The sequence below is a fragment of the Daphnia magna genome, linkage group LG3, assembly GCF_020631705.1.
Source record: "Daphnia magna isolate NIES linkage group LG3, ASM2063170v1.1, whole genome shotgun sequence".
Lineage (NCBI taxonomy): Eukaryota > Metazoa > Arthropoda > Branchiopoda > Diplostraca > Daphniidae > Daphnia > Daphnia magna.
Window position 1 is genome coordinate 2,179,462 of NC_059184.1, and position 24,726 is coordinate 2,204,187.

Consider the following 24,726-nt stretch of genomic DNA (forward strand, 5'->3'; position numbering starts at 1 on the left):
ACCCCTCGAAACAGCTGACTGCATTGACCTGATAGGTGTATTTTACCTCCTATATCGCACGGCTGTACGGTATTTCATGACTCACTCGTCAAAAAACTAAAACGTTAGCCTTTCTATCTCTTTTTCAAGTTTTTTTGGCTAGATAGTAACGATAAAATTGAGGCAATACGGCCGTTGAGAGTCTCTAAACGAGATAAAAATGTACCGACAAGAGAAAAGAGAGAGAGAGACAGCATTCCGTCAATGATAAAATAGGGAAAACGACAGGGGAAAAAAAAAGAAAACCGGAATGTCGTCTCGTACACATTCTCCATAACAAGATTGTTGAAGGACTCACGAGAGCCGAACGACAAAATAAAGATGAAGAGAACAATAAGAGCTTCTCGAAAAGGATAGGAACTGACAACATCGAAGATCAGCGCACCAAAAAAATATATACATGTATAAATATAATAAAATAGCAAAAGCTAAAATGCAACAGCCCGCCTTTAAGGAGAGGGGAGGAGACTAGCTGCTGTGCTGTAATGTGCTGTTGCGCTCCTTGCAGAGCGGTGGCGGGCAATGGAAACCTCCAGCTGCGTGCCAGTTGTGAACCGTCTGCGTTCGTGTGTGTGTCTATAGGTTTTTCGTTCGTTTTTTTTCCCCTCTCTGTTTCGTTGTTGTCGACTTGTGACTGACTGTCGGTGAGTCTTTCTTAGTCCTTCGGCGGAGAAACATCAACCGACCGCAGGCTCCCCTCTAGCAATAAAAACAAGCACGGGAGGGGACCTTTTTTTCCAGCCCCAGTTTTACGTTTCCGTTTTTCAACGACATCATTTCTTTATTAATTTTCATTGGACCATCATTGTTGTTGCTACAAAAGGTTCTTTAGTTACACATGGTTTGGTGGGGGAATGTTGTGTGAACGAGATGGCTCTACTTGTACAACGGCCCTAATCAGCGGTAGTCAAACACGCGTAGAAAAAAATGGCGTTAAGGATAGATGAGTGGCACCTGCCTCGAAGTCATCACCATCGCTATTTACGCCTGTCATAAGTGTAGTGGATGAAATACGTTTTCATTATTGACTGGAACAGAGCGCGCGAGTTTTTTTTTAATCAAAAAGTAAACACTTTTATCGGGAACGAATAAAACCCGAAATCCGCTTTCTGGCCGCCGAGCAACGTGCAATCAACTTTCCCGCGCAAAAATGTCAACGTATCTTGGCCACCCAGTTGGCTTTTGTTTTGGTCATACCCTGTCACGACAAGCTTTGCAGCTCAAAGTAAATCCATCAACGACACCTTTTTGTTCTACCTGTTTTAATTGACTTGCCTCATTGATTCCAAATTTCGCCATTCGCCCAATTTGGATTTCGACTGTCAAAAACGTGAAACTGAAACAGTACGTGGCACACAAGGAAAAAGAAAACTCTTTCAAAGAAGCCATCGCACATTTTTGTAAAACTATATTTTGTGAGGTATTTGAAAAAATTCGAATCAAAGTTCTAGTCCCTTCGGGACCAACAACATCAATCATTTCTGTGAACGAGTGCACGTCCCCAAAACGGAAGGCGGATCAAATGTGAGGTGTGAGAATCCCTCGAAAAAAAACAACAAAACAACTACAGAAAAAAATTTAAAAAATTTTCTCGCTGCCCAAAATTTTAGTGTTTTAAACGAAATACTTTAGTCTATTTCTTAGAAAGAAAAAAAAAAAATTTTACTCCAACTCCAAACCTATTTGATATTCTTCAACAGCGCCGGCACCGAAAGCTTTTTTCAACAACAGGAAGCACCAGATAAAAATAAATTGCTCTGTTTTTTCCCCCCTTCCAACTCATCTTCATTTCTCGAAGCTATATAGTAATTTTTCTTCTTTCAACTTGTGTGTGTTACGCGCACAAAAGAACTAGAGGCACTACTTTTTTGTAGGAAAAAAAAAAAAATTAGTTCGACCTTACGCTCGTTCCCCCCAAAGCATCCTCGAAATTTTTTTGGTGTATGTGTGGTGGTGAACACAGGAGACAAAAAAGGAAACTAAAAATATATGGGCGCCGGTTCATGTGTGTGTAACGTGTGTGTTAAACGCGAAGGCTGCTGGTGTATGAATACCAGCACCGTGACAGACGACTGACATTAAACTGTGCATTTCTCAAGGTGGAGAGTGAGAGCGTGCAACAGAGAGAAGGGGGCGAAAACACAAAGTGAGCACACGAGAGAGAGAGAGAGAGAGAGAGAGTAGGAATAGTATAACATTCCTCGGTGATTCGCAACGTGAACAATGGAGCCGCCGGCGAATGGCATGACCGGGATTCGTGGCACGCAACGGCCGCGTAGCTTGTGCGACAGTAAATTATTGTCGGTGACTGCTCACGGTTTACACCATCACTTGGTGCAACAACAGCAACAGCCTATCCCGCATCCGTTCGACCCAAGCCAGCAGTTTGTGGCCAAAAGACCACCACCGCCGCTCCCGATCGGCCCGCCTCGTGAGCCTTCGAAATACAGAGGATCGTGGCCTAGCATGATCTACTACGGCACCGATCAGCAACAAGACGCCGACGCCTTTGTCAAACTTGAACAAGAGAAAAGAGCGCCCAGCATGGCCGGCCTGATGAACACCACCGTCCCTCAAAGGCTGGCCGTGAAACCGAGTCTACGGACCGGCCCACGGCACACGCCCACCCGCAATTCGTTGCGACATAGTCGGATGATTTGCCTCAGCCAACAACAAGGAAAAGGTTCTTTTTAACATTTCGCCTTCAATCAGCTTCTTTCTTCACTAACACAAAAGGCACAAACATTCCCGCAATAGTATTTCACGTAAAATTTAAATGTTTAGTGTGTCGCAAACAAACAGGATAGGGCTGATTCAGCATCTAGTGACGTGATCACGCAGGTATGTCGTCGCCAAAAGACTTTTTGGCCCGTTGTCGCTGCTGGCGGATATGAAAAAAAAAAAAAGGCCACTCATTCACTCTCTCTTTCTTTTCTTCGTGTTGTAGCCTCGATATTACCTATTTTATAGCATGACACAAGAAAAAAAAAATTATTCTGTCATGGCTGTCTTTTTCCCACCTCTTTGGTTGGAGGCGCACGTCGAGTGGGCGTGATGTGAGGGAATCCTCTGTTTCGTTTTATTCAAAGTGGGAAAAAAAAAAATCGTGCCAAAAAAAAAAAGGCCGCCAAAGAGGACAAGGGCCATTAAATACGCAATAAAATTTCGTGACTTGCGTGGAATGGAGAAAGGAAAAAAAAAAAAATGTGGGATACGGACAAATGTCGCTGAACGTTACGGTCCACTCAACAAAAATATCAGTCGAAATTGTTGACAAGTCCAATTTTTTCCTCTCTAAAATGTTTCGTTCTGTTTGCGTTGTTGGTTGGCAAACAAAGCTAACAATGACCTTCTAAATGTTGGGACAAGCCCTTTTTTGATACATTACTATTCAGTGCAAAGAACCGGATTAAATTCGAATGACGATGAGTACTGCAAAATGATTCAATAGCAATCGCGAGAAACGTGTATCAACTGTTCATAGCGGAAGCTCTTTATGTAATTATTAGAAAGTAACAAGCTCATTGTGTCCAACAGGTACTGATGAAACACGTTTCTTTTGATCGTTTTAGGACGTACATATTTATGACGACAACAGATACGAGGAATAAAATTGCTCAGTGTGCTATTCATTGATCAGTGGTAGGTAGTGGTGGTAGTTGAATCATTCGAAAATTTTTGGATTGCTTTTTTAGTCCCCCTCCCCACGCCTTCCGTTGAATGAAGAAAGATTTCAAGTATAGTATTCAAAGTAGTTTCCGGCCCTCGTGAATATGAAACAAGCACCCATTTTACCACCTGGAGGCATCAACCAGTTGCAAACGCAATACTCAATGTGAGAACAGAAAAGTCAGAGAAAGAGAAACGTGGGGGGAAGAGAGTATTTTGTCTGTAAAGATCGTTGAGCAATAACTGAAAAGTGGAGGGAGGAAGGGCACTCTATGAATTAAAGATAAACTTTTTGTGCTTAATGGGCTACAAAAAAAAGGGGGGGGGGGAGACGATAAACCTCGGTTAATGGGCCAGCAACTCGTCATGGTCACGTCATAGGGTAATTTCAGACAAAAAACAAAGCAAAATGAAAACTAAAATTTCCCGACACAAAAGAAAATCAATTATGTCTGTAAACTTTACGGGTATACTTTTTACCAAAATGGCGACTGCATCCCACCCCCGTATTTGGAATTTACGTACGTTTTTATCATTTCTGCGTAATGCGGTTCTTAAACCAATTGAATTGTGTGAAACGAATTCAATTACAACACCACAGTTCACGGGTAGAAAGTCTGCCTACCCGTGAAATGATTTAACAGATTAACTGATAGTAAATACGAAGCATAGACAAAAGCTCAGCGCTGAGGAAAATTGTTATCTGTTTGCACATGCCCTAATGGGGTGTCACTCAAATAAATGGACCCAAAAAACAGCACTTACTTTTTATGACTCCTGATGTCTGCAAAAGGTATATCAGTTGCCGACTTCCATCTTTCTTCATAGTGAACATGGGATGATGAAGACTGCACTGTATATGTGTTACAACGATGAAAACCACATGGCCAGCTTCGGCTGATGCACGTGGCAAAACGGACACTGTACCTACTGACTGTGCGAGTAATTTGAAAAATTTTATCTCAGGCTTAATCAGCTGTGAAAACCACATTCCACCGATGCCAAAGTTCTAAAAAATGTAGCTATTAACATTAAACTAGTGCTACGAGAGAGAAAAAAAAGATAAACTCGTATCAACTTTCCCTAAGCTTTCAGACTGAGAATTTTCGTTTTCTACTTTGATCGACTTTCTACATCTGCTAAAGAATTTAAACCTCATTTTGATTATATCAGACATTCAAAAACTAGGCAGATTTAAAGGTGGTTATATATTGGCCTTTCGTTCTCGATCCAATTATGGTGGATCCGAAACTCATTCGACACTGATTGGCCAGAAAAACAAAATCACAGGCAGTCTAATCTTTGGCGTCCAATCTCGTTTGTTTTGGGCCGGTTTCAGACGACTTTGTTTGTGCATTTGCCACATTTCAGCTGACCTCGATCGAGACGTGTGATTGCACCAATAAAATGGCGTCCGGGACTCACACGTCGAATAAAAGTGTTGAAACTGAAAAGTGAGAAAAGGGATCTAAAGAAAACACCCAGACGAACGAGCAAGGAAGAAAAATCTTGACGCATTTCAATCAAATAAACAAATAAAAAAGTCCTCCCACTTGGCTGGTTGGATTACTTGTCAGGCTGACGTGAATTCACGTGAGTCAACGAAGCAATCCTTCTTTCAAGGCATGCACACAATCTGAATATCAAACTACGACTGTAGTAAAATTAACACGAGAAACTGGTTTTCTTTTGTTGAATTTTTTTTTTTTTCGATAAACTTATAGTGCCTCGCAAGTACTTACCTCCAGTGATTCATCACTATCGGACGGGTTCCACCTTGGTAGTGATTCAAGTTTTACTGGGTTCCGTTTTACTCGCCTTAGCCTTTCACCTTCTCCTGTGGTCACCTCAACTCAACATCAGAGACATCCCTCACTGGAGCGGCATTTCGGTAATCATGTCGTTTTGGGTTACGAAAAAAATCTTTGTCTTAGTATGTAGTTATCAATAATGATTTTGACTGATGGCTTCATCATTTGCCTTTCTATAACGACAACTCCCTATATTTTTACACGACAGCTGATTTTATCCGGCGTCTTTGGGCTATTCCTTTTATGTTGCTGCCGGAAGCAATACCCAGGGATGAGAGGCGGCTGCTGCGTTTTCGTCGTCCGAGTTCAGTACATCGTAAGTCATTATATTTCTCCTGTTTTGGGTATGCTATAGCAAATACTAAATTTAAAAAAATACTTATCAAAGAATGAAAAAGAAAAAACAAACAAAGGTTCAAAAAGGTAAAAGAAGAGAAAGTTAGTGGCTGGAAAGAACTGCAGACGCAAAGATCTTTCAAAAGCACCGCGGGGTAACGGGGTTCTCAACCTGCGCAGTTACATTATTACCTTCACGTGACAGCAGCAATATGTTTTAGTTTATACTGGGTAGAAGCTAACCTTCCCTCCCAACTTGCGAAACCTACCACAGCTACTCTCTCCTATTTAATTGGATGGTATTTTTACCTTGTTGAAACCACCTGCTGTGATAATTTTATAGATGAAACTAAACTTTTAAAAAAATCATCTCTCGTTTCTTTTTTCGTTGGCCGCTGGGTAGATATGCAACGCATGCTTAGCCATGTTTGCTACAGCAGCTTGTGTTTGCGCCTGTGTCTTTGCCAGCGTCCACGTTTCGCAGCTCATGGCGATGGAATGTCAGTCGCCGACGATGAACGCCACACTCACGGGAAATACCGGATTGAATTCGACATGCTTGTGCATCGGTGGCGAACGACAGGATGAAGTTTTCACCTACGATCCGCTCTCTTGCTCCGACGTATTGGAGCTTCTACCCATTTACCTCTCAACCTCGGCTGTCACCAACGGTTTAGCTGCGTTGGTTTCAAGCTGGTACATTGTTCTGTTGTGGAGCAACCGATTCGCATACACATACGCTGGTCTCAAGCTCTCCGAATTCAATGCTAACGCGGCCATGCCAAGTTTATATCAATAAGAAAATGATTAGTAAATTTTGTCGATCGCCCAAAACTTGTCAATGTGTTATGTACTTTGAACTCAATATAACTGTTTTTAATGCTAAACTATAAATGGGCGTTAAAACAACCATAATTGAAGCTGGAAGACGTTACTTGCAAGGCAGTAGAAAACTGAAAAATATTCTACAGCTTTGACTTCATCAAAGGTTTCAAATATTTTTCAAATGATTCTCTGTGGACGGCATTCCTGTTCAACGGACTTTTTAACGCTTCATCGAAGAGCCTTTGATAAGCGTTGCCATCCCAGCAACCGAGGACCGAGCCAAGTGCTTCATCACGTATATCAAATGAATCAACAACGTTCACGGCATAACCCCTGATTATGCTAAGTAATTCCATGTACTTAGCTTGAAGCTGTGACAAATGTTCTGTTTTGAGCTCTGCAAACTGTGAAAATATTAGAAAATCATGAGTATGAAAATTATAGCAACTAAACGAAAATGTTAGTCTTGCCATGAAAAAGTCGCCACTTCGCTCTACGAGCCAATAGATGAGGAGGAATTCACATAATTCGTTAAGGATTGAACGAACCGGACCGGATAACTTGTCTTCTTTGACGGAGCGTACAAAGCAGTCAGCCACGAGATAACGTGCATGAGCTTGAGCTGCCTTGATTAATTGGACGGCTGAGTGATTCCACGCGTCATAGGGAGCCATGCCTTGACGACCATGTTCTGCAAGCTCTTTCATGGCGAGATCTACATAACTACATTTGCAACGTTAATTACTCATTGCTCTCGTTTACGAACACACAAAAATACTTACCCTGCAGCAACTCTCTGAAAGAGATTAATAATACCGTCTAGACTAAGATCAACGGCTTTATTGTCTGGTAAATTGGAACCAATCAAGTAGGCTACGCTCTGGCCTCCAGAGCCATCCATGCGTGTTTTGATTAGATACCTGTAATGTAAGTCAAAGAAAGGGTTTTTTAATTGGCCATTAATCGCGAACTCCACTTTGAAAGTTACCTGGCAACTTGTAACCATAAAACAGTATTTTCTCCTTCGTATGTCTCTGAAGCTGTAGCTATTCCATACAATCGGGGAAAGCCGCTGCTGACTTGGGAAAGAAACGAAAAACAACTAGGTGAAAACAGGGAGCTTTAAAAACGTTACAATTTCAAATACCCATGTAGCCGTGACCACCGCATGACTGGCGCAATGTTTCAACAAATTTAGCCGTTTCACTTGTCGATAGCGCTTTCATCGCACACGACATTCCATGAAGCTTTGAAAATTAACCGGTGCATGTTAAATATAAGGTTAAAAAGAACAGAAAGTTGTAAAACGTTACGTCAGGCAGCATCTGTAGGTCGCCCTTGCCAATATTTTCAGTTGCAAGATGGTACAAATTCCAGACTTTTTCCGCGGCAAAATGGAATGCGAAGCTTGCAGCTAATGCAGGAAACAGTTTGTTTTGTTGTGCTTTGTAATCAAGAATTTGTGGTTCGGGTTCCCTATTTTTTTTAATATTTTACATAAATAACTAGAGCAGGTGGAACTTCTCTGCCAGTTCATATTACCCTGGTTTTAACTCCGACTGATGTCTTACACAGCTGTATCGGGTAGCTATGGTGACTGCCTTTCGTAGCACTTGCGCCATATCCTAGCATGAACACGGTTTATAAAACAAAAAGAACTACACGTCTACTGTATATAAAGAAAGAACACATTCACGGAGTTCTCTGATATACCTGGACAATGAAGACACGCACGTAGACCATCGTAGCATAGCCAAGTTTAGTACTCTTCGGCTTAACGTAAGTTCCATCCTGAAATCGTTTAATTCTTTAAAAATCTGCATTACCATTAACCTAATTAAATTTGCATTACCTCAAGGACTTGTGAATGTTTCATTAGTAGTTGATCGCGTGGAATCCGTACTCTATCAAAGCCTAAATAGCCGTTGTCATTCGAATTCAAACCTAATTTCGGACCAATTTCACCCACGAAAATTCCTAAGAAAAGCCCTCATAAGTTTTGATTTTCCAACAATGGCTTAAAATGTTTGAAGATTTAGTAAAAAGACAAGTAACCTGGAAGGGGTTCGTGAGTGGTTTCGTCGCGTAGCTGAACCAGAAAAGGATGAATTCCCTCGCATTTTCCTTTGGTATACAACTGAGCCATCACAACGGCATAATTCGACGTCTTTCCCACTAAAAAGAAAACTTGTATTGAATGAACTTATAATTGATTAAAAAGTACAAAAAGTAAACATACACCCTCCTGGCCACCTAGAAAACAATAAAATTCTATTAGGCTTCTGTTTTCCTACGTGATTCTTAACAAAACAACTGTGTCACCATTTGTAGGCCGATAAGGAAGGAGTTTCAAGTATAAACTCCTTAGTGTCTGGATCATACGTAGCTTTAGTTTCAAGCCCACGAAGGAAAGTCCCATGGCCAAGCTCCGTCTGTCATAAAGAACAAGAAACGTAAATTAAACTTATGCTTTTGAGGGAATGCAGTCTCTTTCTTTCTATTCACCTGAGCATATGTTCCTATTATTTCAAGATTTAAGGCACGTGGAAGCCACTTGTTTTGCTGCTCAGTACTCCCTTGGCCAATAATAGCAGGTATAAACATTACAAAATGAAGTCCTAAGGCATTTCCTTCCTTAAGGATGACAGATGATGGGCCAACACCAATATCAAGAGGCTTGCCATTTTCTTGCCTTTTTCTAAAGTATTGTATGAAAAAGCCAAGAAACTTTATAAGAGCGAAAAGGAGAACTACTGTTGGAAATTTAATTATAATTATTAAATTGCTGTTACTTCTATTCATTTTTTTCAAAATATTAGGTATGACTGGAAAGGGTAGAAATGTGTTTTTTTTTTACCTCAGAGTTTCAAATTTAGCTTCTTTGGGCACAGGCTCTCTCATTTTCTGTACTAGTAAACAAGCTTTCTTTAGCTCAGCAGCATATTTTTCTTCATGGCTTAAATATTCCACAGGAATTGGATCCTTCAGACTTGGGTCAGACAGAATGTACTCAACTTGAAAACATAAGAATTATATTATTTTATATGAAACATTACGTGAGTGTTTTAGGTATACTATTTGCCATTTTAATAACCAGATTGAAATCCTTGTAGGTAAAACTCACCTAGTTCACGTCGATATTTTGTTTTTTCCACATTACCATCAATCAAGTTGGTAATTTCATCCTTGTCGAAATTACAAGATTGTCTTTCTCTTTTCAAATCAGGGTTTTCATAAAAAGATGCTGCCATCGTGTCTGTGAATTGCTAGTTGAGTTTGAAACAGTTTTTGAAATATTACATATAAGGTATCACTGCAGAATGCAAGTAAAACGATAGCGTAAATGGCGCATGTAACGAGAGCTATACTGACCTCTTGGTTAGCTCTTATAACTCTATTTACATCACTATTTGTAATCTGTCAACTTTTGTACCTTGTACTTGATCATAGACGATGTTGCCAATTTTCGTAATTGATTCTGGGTTTGAAAAGAGGCGGGACTGCGGGAGCGGAAGTCGAATAATATTGTTAATGTTAAAGTTCTGGTAACTAGTGCTAGTTTACCATTTTACAGGATGCCAAAAAAGCAGCATATTTTTACTGATGTTTCTGAAAGCACCCCGACCTAAAGAAAAAATACTTTGATTAAATCTACCGTATTGTTTATTTGTTTACACTGAAAGCACCAAGCATAAGCATTGGTTATCTCATAATTTTAAACAAACAAGAAAACAAAAAAGAGTGATAGTGCATCAGCACTATCTAACACGTTTCCTATGCAGCATTTATACCTTTGCTTTAAAAATCCATGTAGTTTAAAGGATGATCAGACTAATGTTTAATATTCAAAAGTTACAATTTTGAAAGCTGGCAGTTAATGTCTCGTAATTCAGACATTTGATCGCATCAAAGACTTCAAATGATTCTTGATGAGCATAAGTCTTCTTCGATGGGCTTTGCGACGTATCATCGAATAGTTTTCATTATAGACCGGTTAGACGAAGCAACTCCATGAACGTGGATTGCAGCTCCGACAGCTCCTCGGATTTAAAGTTTGAAATTTATGCCAATTAGATGTAAATCAATGTTATTGGTAATCTGCTCAGTTTCAAAATGTCGGTGGAGCATTTAGAAGTCCCCGCTACGTTCCACGAGCAAATAAATCAAGAAGAATTCACGTAAATGCAATAGGATTTAGTTAACTGGTTTCATTTATAGCAAGGGACAAGCATTTACCCTTTTGATGGATCTTTAATTGGATCTTGAATTTTTTTAAACAGACAATAAGTCTTTCTCCATTCTTGTGAATGTGTGTCTGCAAGGCCAAGATATTCAATTGAACTGTATCTTTTAAGTAATTTTTCTTAATTTCTATGGAAAAGGAAATTCTGTGGTCAGTAATGTGGAGGGTGAACAAATGTAGATACAAGCAAAACCAGTGAATTTTACCTAGCTCTCGGCGTTCTTCTCTTTTTCCTTGGTCTCTGTTATCAGATTGGTGATGTCTTCCTTACTGGAAGGCAGTGAGAACATTCTCTCTTCAGATCGATTTTCGAAAACAGTCCTGACATAGTTCCTTCCTTTGTTTTCTTTTGATTTATTAGTAAAATTATAGTGAAGCATCACTTTATGTGGTTAAATAAAAACCCCAGAGTAAGTGAAAATGATGTAACCACATAAACCAATTTTGTTGACTAGTTTCTCGTAACCTTTTGGACGTTACACGGGAAAATTGAGTTTGTGTTGGTCTGACTTTCCGCTTTCCCAAGAACTGTCACTTTCTCCGTGGTTGCCAAACTTATAATATTTTTGTGCCAGGTTTTCGTTTCAAAACTTGTTACCTACTTGCCTAGTTGCCTTGTCGGTTGTATTTGTATATTGTATGGTTGTTGACTTTTCTTTGTTGTTTTCCATCAAATTGTTTCAACATGTCAAAAACCTGTCAATATTATACAACCAAATATCTCGCACAAAAGCTATATATTTGATCAGCAACGTGATGCAAAGACAAATTACGAATTCATTGTTATGGCTCAGCCATATTTTCCATTTAATCATTAACGTATACAGGATCTCGTAACTAAGCAGTTAACGCCATAAATGTCTAACTGAAAAGATGACAATCGGGTTCATGTCTAACTTTTTCTCATTCTTACCGTAGAAAAGCTCACCACTTCACCGTTTACTTTTCACCTTTTCAAAGTTTTTTTTTTCTTTTTTTTTTTCTTTTTCAGAAAAGCTAGTACTTTCCTCCGCCTATCCCATGGTCCTTGTTCTTTTTTGCACTTTGGCCATTACCAGGAAAGCCAGTATGATCGAACATATTTTTATTGAATTCCTTCGCTATGTTCCGTCCAGCATGAATGCTGAAAGCATTGTCGAAACCCTTGGGCCCAGATATATCAGAATTCAGGTTGCGAAAGTAGCTGAACGAGCTGATCGTACCAACATCTACGGTAGGAAATAAACATTGAAGGTTATTAAAAAAGAAATCTGGATTTTTATAGTTATCATCAACATAACCATCTTCAAAGTCAGTCTGAACAGACGAGTGCGGAGGATTGCCGTTGACTCCACCGCTGAGCTGTCTTAAGACAGGAAGTTCTGGGCTACTATTGGTTTTTATCGGCTGAAATGGATTCGGATAACCTACATTGGTAACTTCTTTCTTCAAAGAACGAAGGACCAGGTGAGCGATGAAAAGTGAGGGTTAGTTGAAGAGAAGTTTAAAAAAAGAATTAGTAAGTGATTGCTTACAACACCACCATTTCCGTTTAGGCTATTTTCCGACAACGCGTGACCGCTATTTATAGTTGTAGGATGTACATTAACAAGAGGTTTAAATTTCCCTTGGCCTGGCGGGGGGTTATATTGATACACGGGTTGAATTGGCGGCTGTACACCTATTAAGCAAAGACATGAAAATAAGCTGCTTTCCGCGAACTCGTTCCAACAAATAACAAACAAACGCGGTGAATTTACCTACTCCTCCAGCAATGATTTCGTTAACACTTTTGGGCGGTACTGAAACTATTTTGGAGACATACTTGGTTAATGGCCGTTTTGCTGGGGCGTATTTCTAGGTAAAATTGTATCGATCAGATAGAATCGTCACACCAAAAAACTAACAGCTTATACCGGAGGTGGGTAGAGCACTTGTCCATACAAAGGGGTACTAGGCTTTTTGAAACTGAGTCCTCTTAAGAAACTAGGATTGCTGTCGTTATCCACCTCGCCAACGTCTCCATTCGAGGCCGCCACTGGTGAACTTCCAAATTGTACGTTTTCCTTCGTTTTGTTCTCCGTTTTTTCAATTTTGTATTCTTCTTCTAATTAAAAAGGTAAATTGCACGTGAAATTAAAGTCAGGGCTATGTAACCAGTAGAAATTCAAATTTGTTAGTTTACCTCTTTTTAGCGTCGTAATGCTCGGATTGCTAGTTGTAGACTGAAATAGCCCATTTGAACTAGGTGGTTTGTTAGTCACCGTTTGAGAGTTCAATGAAGTAACTGGTAATGGTATCGGTTGACTTATTGGAATCCAGTCGTTATAACTAACTGTTTTGGCAGGCACTATGTGTGTGTTAACGTATCTGTGGTTTGATAATGCGCGGGTTGACGCCGCTTTTCTCGAAAAGATTGCGGAAGAGGCGGTCGGATGATTTGAAGACGAAAATGCACGAAAATTTGAAGACTGAACAGAGATAGGTTGGTCTGGTCGAAGTGGTATAAGTTCTGCAAAGCAAAGTAAAGTACGTTAACTAGCTGGTGACACCTAAAATAAAAGGTAATAATGAGGAAAGGACTGGCCTGATTTTCCGCTAAGAGCGGTGTATTGGTTCAGGGTTCCACTAGCTCTTGCACTGTTAAGCTAAACACAAAAATTAGTTCCAACAATGCGTCGTTAATTAAAAACAGAAGTACCAGAATGGATCCGTGAGAGCTGCTATTGAGCATGGGTTTAAATTCAAAATCCTGTCCGTTCTTCTCTATCACTGTCGATGGGATAGGTAAAGAGAGGGAGAATCCTCCGTTTATTAAACCAGACGATGCTTGCTGATACCCAGACACATTCTTCAATTCTGTATTTCTTGGAACATTTACATGATTCCTTTCTGCTCCAGATTTAGAATCACGTGTCGAAATGAGGTTTTCGTTCTTTACAAATGTGTCATTAACTTTAACGTCAGAGTTAACAGGCGGTGACGGTTTTAATTCAATTTCACTTAAAAGATCAGGTCCGATAATGACTTTTGTTTTTGCGTCATCTTTTGAGCGTTGCGATGAAGCTTGAGAACTGTAAAAAGCGTTAATAATTGATAGCCGATTTTGGAGTACATGAAAGTGATTACAAGAATGATTGAAAGGCGGGAATATCCAATTGTCTATTGACATTCGTCCCCGCTGACACAATCGTCATCAAAAGGTGCAGGGTGAGCAGTAATTGAAGCTAAAATGACAAACATTGCGTAAAAAAGAATAGTACTAAACTAATGCAATAACAAATGGCATTCAAGACTTACTAGCTGAATAACTGCCATTTTTCAGCGACCGGTTAATTTCTATGTGATAACTGATGTAATTGAAGATGAGGAAGGAAAACTTTCAATGTTAAAACACACGGGAGATAACGCAAGAGTTGCACACGTCGAATAGACGCCGGAAGAGACTGATTCGTCAATCGCATTTCTCCTCTCCCATATATAGGCTCTTTTGTCTGCGGTTTGACAGCATAGCATGAAACTTTTTACTCCCTACACCTGTATTGTTATTTTATTTTTATTTTTTTTACCGATACTGAATATTTAGCTTTCGCAATTGTACTGATTGTTCAGAGAATTTGTGGTGATGGTAGTCGATATCAAGTGAAAGAGATACCAATTTTCTGACGTAATGTGAACCGTGGGAATGCGAGTTCTATTTATCCTCATTAAATTAAGAGAAAAAGTATACAGGAAGAATTGTTTGTGGCCATCTGACGCGCATTACCATATTGAAGACAATTGGACTTGGGCTGCCATTAAAATGTCTGGCTGAACTAGAAAGTATGCCGGGAATATGCTTGAATAAGTATTTTCTTATTACTAAGACGAAGGCCTAATGGTAGTCATATTTCTCTTTTATAGCAGATGTTCTGTACGAGAACAACTTAACATTTAATCGTTATACACATAAACTTACTTGTCATTGGTGCTCAGTAATAACTTAAACAAAATATCCTTCGTTTAAACATCGGGTGAAATGCAAGACCCTTACGCAAATATTAGGCTTTCCAAAGACGAAAAATTCAAAAACAACTTTTTTTTTCGAAAAATTTAGATATCCCTTGTTTCGCTTTCTCCAAAACAGAAATTCACAGCCACAAATTTGGCGCCACAGGCTGGGCGTAAACAGAGTAACGTTTAGAATTCAGTAAGAAGCTGGTTGGTTTTTGCTATGCTTTCATTGTAATCAATCATTTGCTAAAACCACGAAAAAGGGCGTACAAATTACGCACAATATCGCAATTCGCCAACAATTTGCGCTACACAGATACATTTTAAAGTTTCTTTACAAGACCTTTCTCGTTATATACTTTTATTGCGTATCGTATGACAAATAAACAATGCACAGGGAGATTACTCACGTGAGGTAGGATAGTCGCAAAGACAAGTCCCACAGCAGTCGATTAAAGAACAATAATAAACGTCGTCTGCTATGGTATGCAAAGAATGCATTTAACTGACAAGGTTGCAAAGAAATTTCATAACTTGACTCAAACAATTTATACATTATTCCTGTCGTAGTTGTAAGAAAAAACTGACTTTTTAGTATGCAGAATAATATTATCTTTACTGGACAGGAATTTAACACGTGAGCTAATACAAAAACCTACCATGCATGAAATGAAGAAATTATCGTCAGACGATTGTATGATTAGACCATCATATAAAAAAACGAAAGAGCTACTGCACTACCTTTTATTTTTTTTTGCAGCCAGTTTTAGTTAAGAGCGATTCAATGCTAAATAAAATTATCTATTCGCTATGACACTTAATAAAGTGTTGTTTATTCTTTTAAAGCACGACTTAAGCTCGACAAGTTTTTCGTTTCCGGGCGCGGCTTGTAGTCTTGTCGTGTACAGAGGCGTGTCTTGTGCTTTGCTTTAATGAACACAAATTCGGTTCCTTCGCATTAAGGACAGGATTTAAAACTAGGAAAATTTCCTGGCAGCAAAATTGTCGGGGCGTGCCGCGCTCTATGGGGAAGGAGCTTTTTACATATTTTGTATTTCTGAATCTTTTAGATCACATTAAAGGTAGGAAGTTTAAATAGCAAAACGATGAAAATTAAGCTACGAAACTGGCGACGATAATAACAATTTCTCTAAAAAACGGCCTGTACACACAAATGATAGCAGAAATGAACAATCAAAGTGTTGAAAGACACTTCTGTAGTACACAATTGTAGAAGGGCATGGATACGAAAACGGAAAGATCATTACACCTTGTGTTCAGGGCGCATGACTAATGGGCTAAGGTTAGCAGAAGTATAATCACTTGTGACGACATGGGCTACTTCGCGACCCTGAGCATTGTTAATAAGGTCTCTCCAAGTTTCATTCATTTGTAGTGTTTGGAAATGGCCGCAAACTACAAGTGACTCTTTAGCACGAGTCAAAGCAACGTTTAGTCGCTGTAACGAGCTGACGAAACCTATATCTCCAGCGAGATTTCTTGGTTCCCTCGCCCTAACGCATGACACTATCACAATATCTTTCTCTCGACCTTGGAAACTATCGACGGTGTTCACCTCCACCCTTTCGATTTCTCTAGCGCACCTGCGTAACATAGGCAATCGTAGATAATTCTAGATTCACTATTGGAAAGCAATAACAAATTCTAAATATGGAAAGTAACTTACTGTAAATGGCTGGCCTCTTCTTGGATTTTTTTCAGAATGCATTGCTGCTGACTCCTATAAAACGTGATGACACCAACAGATTTTCCTCGCGCAGAGGGGGAATTCAATATCAGTAGTACAACTTTAGCCAACAGCAGTGCCTCTCTCTCGTTCTTATAACTTTGATCTTCGAGAATTTCTTGCCCATCAATAACGTTCAACGCCCTGTGAGAAAGAAATTGTTATTACAAAAGAATAAATAAATTATAAGATAAGAGTAAGTTGTGTGTTTAAAGAAGAATATACCTGTATTCATAACAAGGTCCCGTTCTCGGAAGGTTTTCAGCTGTTACTAGTTTTCCGCCGTAAAAATACTTTGAAGGCCACTCGCAGATGGATGGTGCCATCCGATATTGCGTATCCAACATAAGAACACCCTCTTCGTCCTCCGAATTAGTTGATGATCGCGACGAATAAAAACGGTTGAAAAGAGACTGATCAAACCGATTTCGTGCAGCGTACTGTTCGAAAGAAAACATTAGAAAAATTCATATATATTTATTATAAATAAAACGAAAAAATCTATCTTTGGTAAAAACGTCCCGCTTGGATACTTTTAGGAACATACCTGAGATGTGACAGTAGCTGGTAGTTGGTCTGGATCCCCAATTAAAACCAACTTGCTGATGCCAAATGCAAGTGGTGTAAGTGATTCGGGTTCTGTGCACTGAGACGCTTCGTCTATTATACAACAAAGGAATGCTGTCCCCCTTCGATTCCTAAAATACCATTTGGAAAAATTCAATAAGGACAAAAAGTTAAATCCCTCCAATCATAGTGAATTATAAGTAAAAGAACTTATTACTGGACGAACAAGTTTTCCATATCTCTGCTGCGACAGGAGTTTAACGTTGAAAAAATTACTTGAGACCCCGAAATAACATCTTTTTTGAAAGCAGAACGCATTCTTTCAGTATTGAAATAGTTGAAGTGATTCTTCCTGCATTCGTGTAAAGACCGGTCAACTCCTTCGATTTGACCTTCTAATTGCTCTAGCTTTCTTGCATACATTCGCGCTTCATCAGATTGACCGTTTTTGTTAGCGGCATCGATCGAAGCAATTAAGCATGTCTTATTTTTCCGTAGAAGACGGCGTTCTTCTGTCAACGTACGAAGTTTGCAGCTTTCCGGGGATTCCTTTGTTTCCATAATTCTTTGTTGGTGTTTCTTTATTAATTCTTCCAACGAGATTTTTGCAACGCTTGGGTGCATTGACGTTGTAACACCGACTCGTACAACTACGAAAAACAACACTTAGCCAGTTACTTTTATTACTTCAAAATTCCAGTACTTACTATGATAATTGCTTTTTCTTGCATCACGAACACGCATGAGGCGGGCAGCTATTTCATCAACTGCGTTGTTTGACGGGGCACAAACCAATATGCGTGGATACTTATTAGTCTTCTCGTAGTGTATATATAACATCCGGGAAATCAATTCGACGATGACGTGCGATTTACCGGTACCTGTAAGTCATACTTTAAATTGAGTCCATAATAAATACGATGAAATTATTAACCTGGTGGACCCTGTAAAAGAGCAACTTTGGGTTCGCGGTCTGATGCGCAAACTATTGTTTTTGTAATTGATTCCACAGCTTTATACTGAACTGGATTTAACAAGTCGTTCTTTCCTTCAATATCAACTGTATCCAACTTGAAAGCGTCTGAGAAATCACTTGGATGAAGAATAACGTCGCACAGCGGTGACCGAGACAAATCAGCATTTAGAATGAACTGTTTCAGCACGGTGCTTAAGCGCGTTATTTTTGTGATAGTGTAGATTTTGTCTAGTTCCTTGGGAACGTTTGAAAATTTCACCAAAAGAACAAAAGACATTCTCATGTAAGTGTCACTCGGCCGTTTGCATGATTCCAGCAAGCGTGGATCAGTGTCTTCTTTCCGCCAGTTCCTGATCACTAGCTGGTCAACAACACAAAAATATTTTGCTGGGGGCTTTTGTGGTGCGATAGGAACGGTTATGGCTACGAGATCTTTATCATTTATCCTCGTTGCCGCTAAAGCTTCACATTGTAAAATCGCAAAACCATTGCATGATTTAGGTTTGGAACAAACTAATACTCTGATGGGAGTTGATGGACTGCTTTCCATGTCTTTGCAAAGAATGGCCCATGTCTCATGGAACATGAGTGATTGGAAGATGGTGCAGTAAGCCTCGAGACTGTCATAGGCTGACACTACTGGAAGTAAAGACAATGCAGGTAGAGATTGGCTATTTTCCCTATTTGCTGCCGCCAGCAACGGAGGTGGTTCATCATTCTTCTGTTGTTGTTGGAGCTTTTGTTGCTGTTTAGTTAATGTCATAATTAGATTGAATGTTAACATTTATAAAGAGAAAATCTTTTACCGCAATCCAATTATAGTTCCAGCAACAAATTCTGTACAGTATATCGTGTGTTAGCGCCGTATGATCAATAGGAAGAAAAGGTGTTCTTGATGGAAGCGGTGGAGTTGGTGCTCGTGCCTCAATTTCGTAAATTTTATTGTTTTCTTCTACAATCGATACCTTTTTCCTCCTTTTTGACACGTTATTCCAGCCATGATATCTTAAAATACCATGATTACCATTTTCCGATGCAGACAGACTTAGAGATCGTATTCTTTTTTCGCAATCTGTAACATCATCAACTAATGTTAAGTACAGTTAAGGAATCGCATATCAGGAAACGTAATTGAAAAACCAAACTTACCCGGCATAGGAAGTTGAATAGTTTCATCGTGTTGAGCTGACGATCCAACTTCTTCGTGGTTACTCTGTTGATTATCTTGCGCTCCTGAATGTGGTGTAGGTTCTCGATTACCAGCATGTCTTGATGCCACATCTTCTCGGGGCACGTTTTTAATCCCATTAGGAGGACCCCACTTTTTGTTCCTTCCAAGGGGCAGGGCTTCATCTCTAGGTCTGTCATGCCGTCTGTTTGGAAACTTAGAGGATAACGATCCACCATTTCTATCGTCATCATCACAACTATTAGTTCGTCGGGCTACTCGTTTTTGAGGCTTCTTGAATGCATATGAGACGGATGTAGACTCATCGACAGCATTTGCTTCGGCTTGATTCAATCTATCTTCATCATGATCAGGATGCTTCCTTTTCTGTGCCGATGCACCTGAGGAAGATGATGCTTCTTGACCATTAGAAGACGATTCAACCGTTGATTTCGATAGTTTTGGTATGCAAAAGCCTGATAATGCAGAAGTGGGACCCTTCTTCGCACCTTCTTTAGAGATTTGCTCTTCACCGACAAGGTCCTTTAAAAACATGTCTCCCCGGGATTTTTTCGTAACTTTAGCCTATTATAAACGTACAGTAAAATATAAGTGACAAAGAAGATAGTTTCAACAACAATACCTTTACTGGGTTTGGTGTAGATGATTTTGGCGCTTTTGATACTTCAATACGTGGTTTAGGTGGCGAGATTTTCTTCCGCGATACTTGAATTGGTAGACTACTAGTTGATGGCCTATCATCCGTCTTCTTTGTTGCGTCATGTACACAACGCACATAACTCTCCATACCCTGATCTTTACACATTTTCTCTCGAACTGAAGCAATACTACTTATTTGTTTCCTCTTGCGGGAGACCTGCGGTCTGATTGGTATTATCTTGGCTGTACGCGGTGTTACAACATTTGATACGGCTGGTTTCTTCCGTTGATCTTCAGTTTCTTCTGCCTCCGATTGGTTTTCTGATTCTCTTCTTGCAGACGTGCCTGCAGTTGCAAGGGTAAAGCGTCCTCTAGGAGGATTATTCAAAGTAAGAGGTTCTGTTGGGAGGGTCATTTTGCCTTTTGGGATAAAGCGCCCAGATTTGACTAAAGTATTCAGTTTGTCCACATCAGTTCCTCTTCCACTAATTTTTCTGGACAAATTTGTCTGTTCCTCGTCGGATTCTTCCTGTGCGATTTCATTTAAGAACGCTTGAGAAAGCTCAGGAAAGAATCGATTGTCTTCTTCATCTGACGAACTTGACGTGTCATTTTCATCTATCGACAACGGTTTTTCGGCATCATGATTAACAGAAGAAGAATCTGGAACATCAATAGGCTCTTGTTTGAAGCGTGTTTGGGAAGAAAACGTTTCTTCGTCACCGGAACTTAAAATAATTACGTCATCATCGGAATCTGGATAATGATGGGCACGTTGTAAATTAGCAGTGTCCACCTTCAAAATTTCACATTCTCCCACGAACTCTTCAAAATTTTCAACTCGCATCGATGGAGCAGGCAACATCCTACGTTTAGTGTCACTGTCATCAGAAAACATCTTCTGCTCCGCTTCCATAGCGCTAGAAAGCTTTTCTACGACAAATTTTGATTTGGTAACTAAGTGATTTGAAGATGCATTAGATGTAGAAGGTATTGGTGATAGTATGACCCCATCCTCGTCACTGTAGTCATCGAGGCTCGAAGTAGGCTCCTCCAGGTTGATAACATTTTTCAACTGTTTTCCTTTTGACTCAGCTTTCACAGGGGGATTTTTCGGGTGATGATTGCCGTTCTCAAGTATCTCTTCACCTTCTGATTCAGTGTCCGAAATACATAACAGACGCCTTTTGCCTTTCACACGCTTTTTCGTGCGTGTTTTGTTGCAAGTGACATTGGTTCCAGAAACTGTGAAATGTTTTGGCAATCCTTCGATAACTACTTTACAATCCAACTTTAGTTTCACATCGTCCAAATAAGGGCGCCTTGAATTTGTTAACGCAGAAGAGGTCTCCTTGTCTTCGTATTGGTTGCGTACTAGAAATTCTTTCTCAGGGCCTAGGAAAACAAAAAGAAAAATGCTCAATAAAGGAAGTTCAAGTTGATATTATAATATTCGGATATACCTCCTTGTGTTGGTGAATCTAAATGGGTAGAATGTTTTTCAGTTACAACGGGTAGATTTTTGGCAGGCAATACTTCTTCCGGGGTTGGCTTTTCTATGAGTAACGTTATAATAAATCTTTGCTTGATAAAAATCAATTGAACTAACTAACAAAATTAGGTAAAAAAATATTGAAGACATATCTTATGTCATCATTCATACAGCGAGATAAAGAATTCATACCTGGAATAACCGGTTGTTTTCTAGGTGGTTCCTCCAATAAAAAGTTTGAAGAACCCCTCTGGACAGATTCCACCACCCCAGATGCACTTGGTACTACAACATTATTATTTTGCCTATCAACTGGGTTTTCAAGAAGATTTGAGTTTCCTGTATAATAAAAAAAAAAAAAAAAAAGTGAGAATAGAGTCTCAAACATGTTACATACTTCACAAAATATCTATGTTATGCAAAACAAGACTAGGTAACCAAGATTAATAGATATCCCTCGGGCTTCGCTCACTTAATTGCAACCTGATTTATCTCTGGACATTATAGTAATACCTTCAGAGAGAGGGCCAGCTTTAGACGATGTTTCTTCCAGTGGATCACATGGAGTAGTATCAGTGGTGGCAGCAGGAATAGGTAATTCAAAAATTTTAACAGCATCATCATCCTACATTTATAAATCCCTTTTGTTAATATTTAAATTTCAATACCATGTTATTGAACACTAGTAATACCTCACTTTCACTTTTTACAGTATTTTTCAAGAGGTCAAAAATATAGTAGTCTAACTCTGATGAATCAACTGCTCCAACTCCTAAAACACATCCTTCGTGCATGGAAGTAGGTGTATTTGCTGGAATTCTACTTTTATTCAAGTAAACTCCATTCAAACTCTATGAAAGAAATTCAGTTATGAGACTAGAATGGAATAGCTGATTTACATACCTTCAAGTCTTCAATTGTCCAACAGTTGTCCACATATTTTAAAACACAATGTTCTCGAGACACTGTCTTGCCATTACACACAATGTCTACAGCCCCTCCCGCCTTACGTCCGATTGTCAACTATTGAAGAGAAAAACCGATTGTAAGTTATGCTATCACTAATTTTTATTCAGGTTAAGGTAGTTTGTTGGAACTCACTTTCTCTCGTGTGCCTAAGAGTATATTTAAATGATATCTGCAATCTGGATAACCATGGCGTTGAAGATACCAATCGTCCATGTTGACATATCTACCTATTCAAGAACACCACTTAACTGAGCTTTTGAAAGTTCAAAATTTCAATATTATGCTACGATTAAGAGTTTTCACAATTACATTACTCTATCCCACGATCACAAAGTAAACAATCCGAAACGTAGTCTGCTACCGCTAGAGGGCTTTTTACCTTTCGGTTAACAATTATTGCTCACTTCTGCCCGAGGGCATAATGCCCCAGACTACTATTTGGATGGCAAAAGTTTTCGAGAAACGATGTAAAGTATACGTGAACGATAAAAAAAGTAAAATAAAATAAATTGATCCTTGAAAATTTGTTGTTTTCCCGAAATTTTTTATTTTACGGGATTAGATAATCACACATACTATTGCTTTTATTCTCATCAGTTTCTTTTCTTGGTTTCACTATCTGATGGTTTTAAAATTTCATCTCATTAATATCCACGTTATGACATAAACAAGAATTTTCCTAAAACGGAAATCCCCGTAGTTCACATTTTCGTTTACAACAGACCAAAAATACCAAGGTTGCTTACCTATGAAGCAATCTTCAATTTGCTTACTATACTTACCCTCAGATTTAAGGGAGAGTTCCTTCCGTCTACTATACTTACCATCAGCCTTCAATAATACTATCATTCATATCCCTTTTTCAGATCACCGTGATCAATCTGAATACCGTGTATTTTAGGATTGCTTTTCACGTCTAAGCTCAGTGAATGTAGGACTAATGTACAAAAAAAAAATACAACTAATCGTTTTAACTCACCTGTCACATAAATGTATAATGAACTAAATTTACGTGAAAGCTGTTCAGCAATTCGTTTTCAACGCATGTACATACAATTTTATTTCAATTATTATTGGTCGTCATACATTAAATAGACAGATATAAGTAGATGGTTAACTTTACCTTCACGTTTTCGATAATAAATTATCGATTATCGGCATTTGGAAACCTGGTAAATAAAAGAAATTGATCAGCTAATATATTTTATAGATAAAATGTTACTACATAGCACAATAATCTACTTCAGTACATACTATTTAAAGGACAATAAAAAGAGAAAACAAATTACCATAATATATTTTTATTGGAGCTAATTACGTAGTTAGGAGTTAAATATCATGAGAAATTTGAAAACATGTCACTTTCTCAAAAAAAGCCAAACTCAAAAGCCTTTACGATTTTGAAGTTCTAATTCACGATACATACCAAATGGATTGGTCAATGTACCAATCGCCTCATACGAAGCAACAAACACAACAGAATAGACCACGTTATCAAATCTAAATTGTTCGCGTTTCCATTTATATCAACAATTCTTTCTGATAAAAAATTGTGCAAGAACGAACCATGAAATCAGATTAATACACACTACCTTCAAAGTGACGCTGTAACTATCTCATCACATGAGATATGTATATTTAAGAACATACAGGCTATGAAATGATCATTCTTGCCTCGAATTTTGTAAGAAATTTGACAAATAACATTTATAATTTCGAAGAACTTCCGTTTAACAGACTTCAAATGTAAATAAAGATTTCACTCGCTTGGAAATTACGAACGACTACTTAAGTTATGCAGCTAAAAAAACCTAACTAACTTTAAAATCAACATATTTTCCAAGAAAAAAATTCAATACTTACTAACGAAAACAATCAAATCTTCACGCTAACATTTCAGGTACGTTGCCTGTTTTCAACTGACCGTTTATGAGTGATGGTAGCAGCTTTTATACATTCTTTTAAACGCATTCCGACAGTCATTTGTTTTCTTTGTTCTTCTCTCGCGCCAGGATGCGGCTGTATCCTGTTCCTATATGTCGGCTCGGGGTAGAAAATTCAAGGTCGAGTGCTCCCTAGAGAATTTTGCCCAGCTTGCTTTCCTTATACTGCCAAAGGTCCACATACAGCCCAAAGGAATTTTAGAGCTGGAATTTTCTGCAAAGAGAAGGCTGAGGAAGGAAACTAGGGCTCGGCCCCGATCACATTCTAATCGGGGACACCGCTAAGCTTCCCCGATCAAAATGAATCGG

At 39.0% G+C, this 24,726-nt stretch overlaps 4 protein-coding genes and 1 long non-coding RNA gene across 10 annotated transcripts; 2 read left to right on the forward strand and 3 right to left on the reverse strand.

Annotated features, from left to right (window-relative positions):
• Positions 1–565: 565 nt before the first annotated feature.
• On the forward strand, positions 566–6,742 carry LOC116919444. 2 transcript variants are annotated; one of them, XM_045170480.1, is made up of 4 exons: positions 566–2,716; positions 5,433–5,599; positions 5,728–5,835; positions 6,259–6,742. In XM_045170480.1, exons 1-4 carry the CDS (start codon positions 2,263–2,265, stop codon positions 6,652–6,654), a joined length of 1,125 nt encoding a protein of 374 aa, XP_045026415.1. In that variant the 5' UTR covers positions 566–2,262; the 3' UTR covers positions 6,655–6,742. The 2 variants fall into 2 exon arrangements, with proteins under 2 accessions (XP_045026415.1, XP_032781335.1); XM_032925444.2 differs by having other exon boundaries at positions 568–2,722.
• LOC116919439 (probable peroxisomal acyl-coenzyme A oxidase 1) lies at positions 6,688–10,288 on the reverse strand. 2 transcript variants are annotated; one of them, XM_045170478.1, is made up of 17 exons: positions 10,245–10,288; positions 10,114–10,180; positions 9,805–9,946; positions 9,538–9,694; positions 9,186–9,378; positions 9,003–9,112; positions 8,920–8,933; positions 8,736–8,855; positions 8,533–8,657; positions 8,394–8,471; positions 8,223–8,305; positions 7,994–8,156; positions 7,828–7,927; positions 7,669–7,759; positions 7,463–7,600; positions 7,151–7,403; positions 6,688–7,084 (listed from the first exon to the last, which is right to left on the reverse strand). In XM_045170478.1, the coding sequence occupies exons 1-17, from the start codon at positions 10,271–10,273 to the stop codon at positions 6,821–6,823; spliced, it is 2,127 nt and encodes a 708-aa protein (XP_045026413.1). In that variant the 5' UTR covers positions 10,274–10,288; the 3' UTR covers positions 6,688–6,820. The 2 variants fall into 2 exon arrangements, with proteins under 2 accessions (XP_045026413.1, XP_032781327.2); XM_032925436.2 differs by lacking the exon at positions 10,245–10,288 and having other exon boundaries at positions 10,053–10,176.
• Positions 10,289–11,643: 1,355 nt separating this feature from the next.
• On the reverse strand, positions 11,644–15,783 carry LOC116919441. 2 transcript variants are annotated; one of them, XM_045170479.1, is made up of 10 exons: positions 14,203–15,783; positions 14,032–14,129; positions 13,604–13,976; positions 13,490–13,550; positions 13,088–13,414; positions 12,819–13,006; positions 12,663–12,759; positions 12,438–12,583; positions 12,204–12,348; positions 11,644–12,131 (listed from the first exon to the last, which is right to left on the reverse strand). In XM_045170479.1, exons 1-10 carry the CDS (start codon positions 14,218–14,220, stop codon positions 11,920–11,922), a joined length of 1,665 nt encoding a protein of 554 aa, XP_045026414.1. In that variant the 5' UTR covers positions 14,221–15,783; the 3' UTR covers positions 11,644–11,919. The 2 variants fall into 2 exon arrangements, with proteins under 2 accessions (XP_045026414.1, XP_032781332.2); XM_032925441.2 differs by having other exon boundaries at positions 12,819–13,009.
• A 148-nt stretch (positions 15,784–15,931) lies between these two features.
• LOC116919437 lies at positions 15,932–23,643 on the reverse strand. Of its 3 annotated transcripts, XM_045170472.1 has the most exons (18): positions 23,598–23,643; positions 22,607–22,701; positions 22,409–22,528; positions 22,198–22,356; positions 22,019–22,130; positions 21,698–21,844; positions 21,477–21,569; positions 20,798–21,408; positions 19,997–20,620; positions 19,335–19,938; positions 18,992–19,272; positions 18,144–18,930; positions 17,917–18,090; positions 17,427–17,859; positions 17,190–17,340; positions 16,868–17,082; positions 16,583–16,786; positions 15,932–16,499 (listed from the first exon to the last, which is right to left on the reverse strand). In XM_045170472.1, exons 2-18 carry the CDS (start codon positions 22,685–22,687, stop codon positions 16,160–16,162), a joined length of 5,136 nt encoding a protein of 1,711 aa, XP_045026407.1. In that variant the 5' UTR covers positions 22,688–22,701; positions 23,598–23,643; the 3' UTR covers positions 15,932–16,159. The 3 variants fall into 3 exon arrangements, with proteins under 3 accessions (XP_045026407.1, XP_045026406.1, XP_032781319.2); XM_045170471.1 differs by having other exon boundaries at positions 18,992–19,257; positions 19,997–21,408; XM_032925428.2 differs by having other exon boundaries at positions 19,997–21,408.
• Positions 21,807–22,359, forward strand: LOC116919449. Its single transcript, XR_004391896.2, has 3 exons — positions 21,807–21,938; positions 22,013–22,099; positions 22,218–22,359. It is a non-coding gene; the product is annotated as an uncharacterized LOC116919449 (long non-coding RNA).
• Positions 23,644–24,726: the final 1,083 nt, after the last annotated feature.

Bases quoted from the DNA above. Each gene is read 5' to 3' on its own strand.
- LOC116919444 (XM_032925444.2), top strand. From the start codon at position 2,263: ATGGAGCCGCCGGCGAATGGCATGACCGGGATTCGTGGCACGCAACGG. The intron at 2,723-5,432 runs GTTCTTTTTAAC...ATAAACTTATAG, and splicing joins CAGCCAACAACAAGGAAAAG to TGCCTCGCAAGTACTTACCT. The intron at 5,600-5,727 runs GTAATCATGTCG...TTTACACGACAG, and splicing joins CTCACTGGAGCGGCATTTCG to CTGATTTTATCCGGCGTCTT.
- LOC116919439 (XM_045170478.1), bottom strand. From the start codon at position 10,273: ATGCTGCTTTTTTGGCATCCTGTAAAATG. The intron at 7,760-7,827 runs GTATTTGAAATT...TTCTTTCCCAAG, and splicing joins CGGTGGTCACGGCTACATGG to TCAGCAGCGGCTTTCCCCGA. The intron at 7,085-7,150 runs GCAAGACTAACA...ATATTTTCACAG, and splicing joins GAAGTGGCGACTTTTTCATG to TTTGCAGAGCTCAAAACAGA.
- LOC116919441 (XM_032925441.2), bottom strand. The intron at 13,977-14,031 runs GTAATCACTTTC...CGCTTTTTACAG, and splicing joins CCCGCCTTTCAATCATTCTT to TTCTCAAGCTTCATCGCAAC. The intron at 12,584-12,662 runs GTAAATTCACCG...TTTGCTTAATAG, and splicing joins AATCATTGCTGGAGGAGTAG to GTGTACAGCCGCCAATTCAA.
- LOC116919437 (XM_032925428.2), bottom strand. From the start codon at position 22,687: ATGGACGATTGGTATCTTCAACGCCATGGTTATCCAGATTGCAGATAT. The intron at 19,273-19,334 runs GTAAGTTTGGTT...ACTTAACATTAG, and splicing joins TATTCAACTTCCTATGCCGG to TTGATGATGTTACAGATTGC. The intron at 18,931-18,991 runs GTAAAAGATTTT...TTAACTAAACAG, and splicing joins GGAACTATAATTGGATTGCG to CAACAAAAGCTCCAACAACA.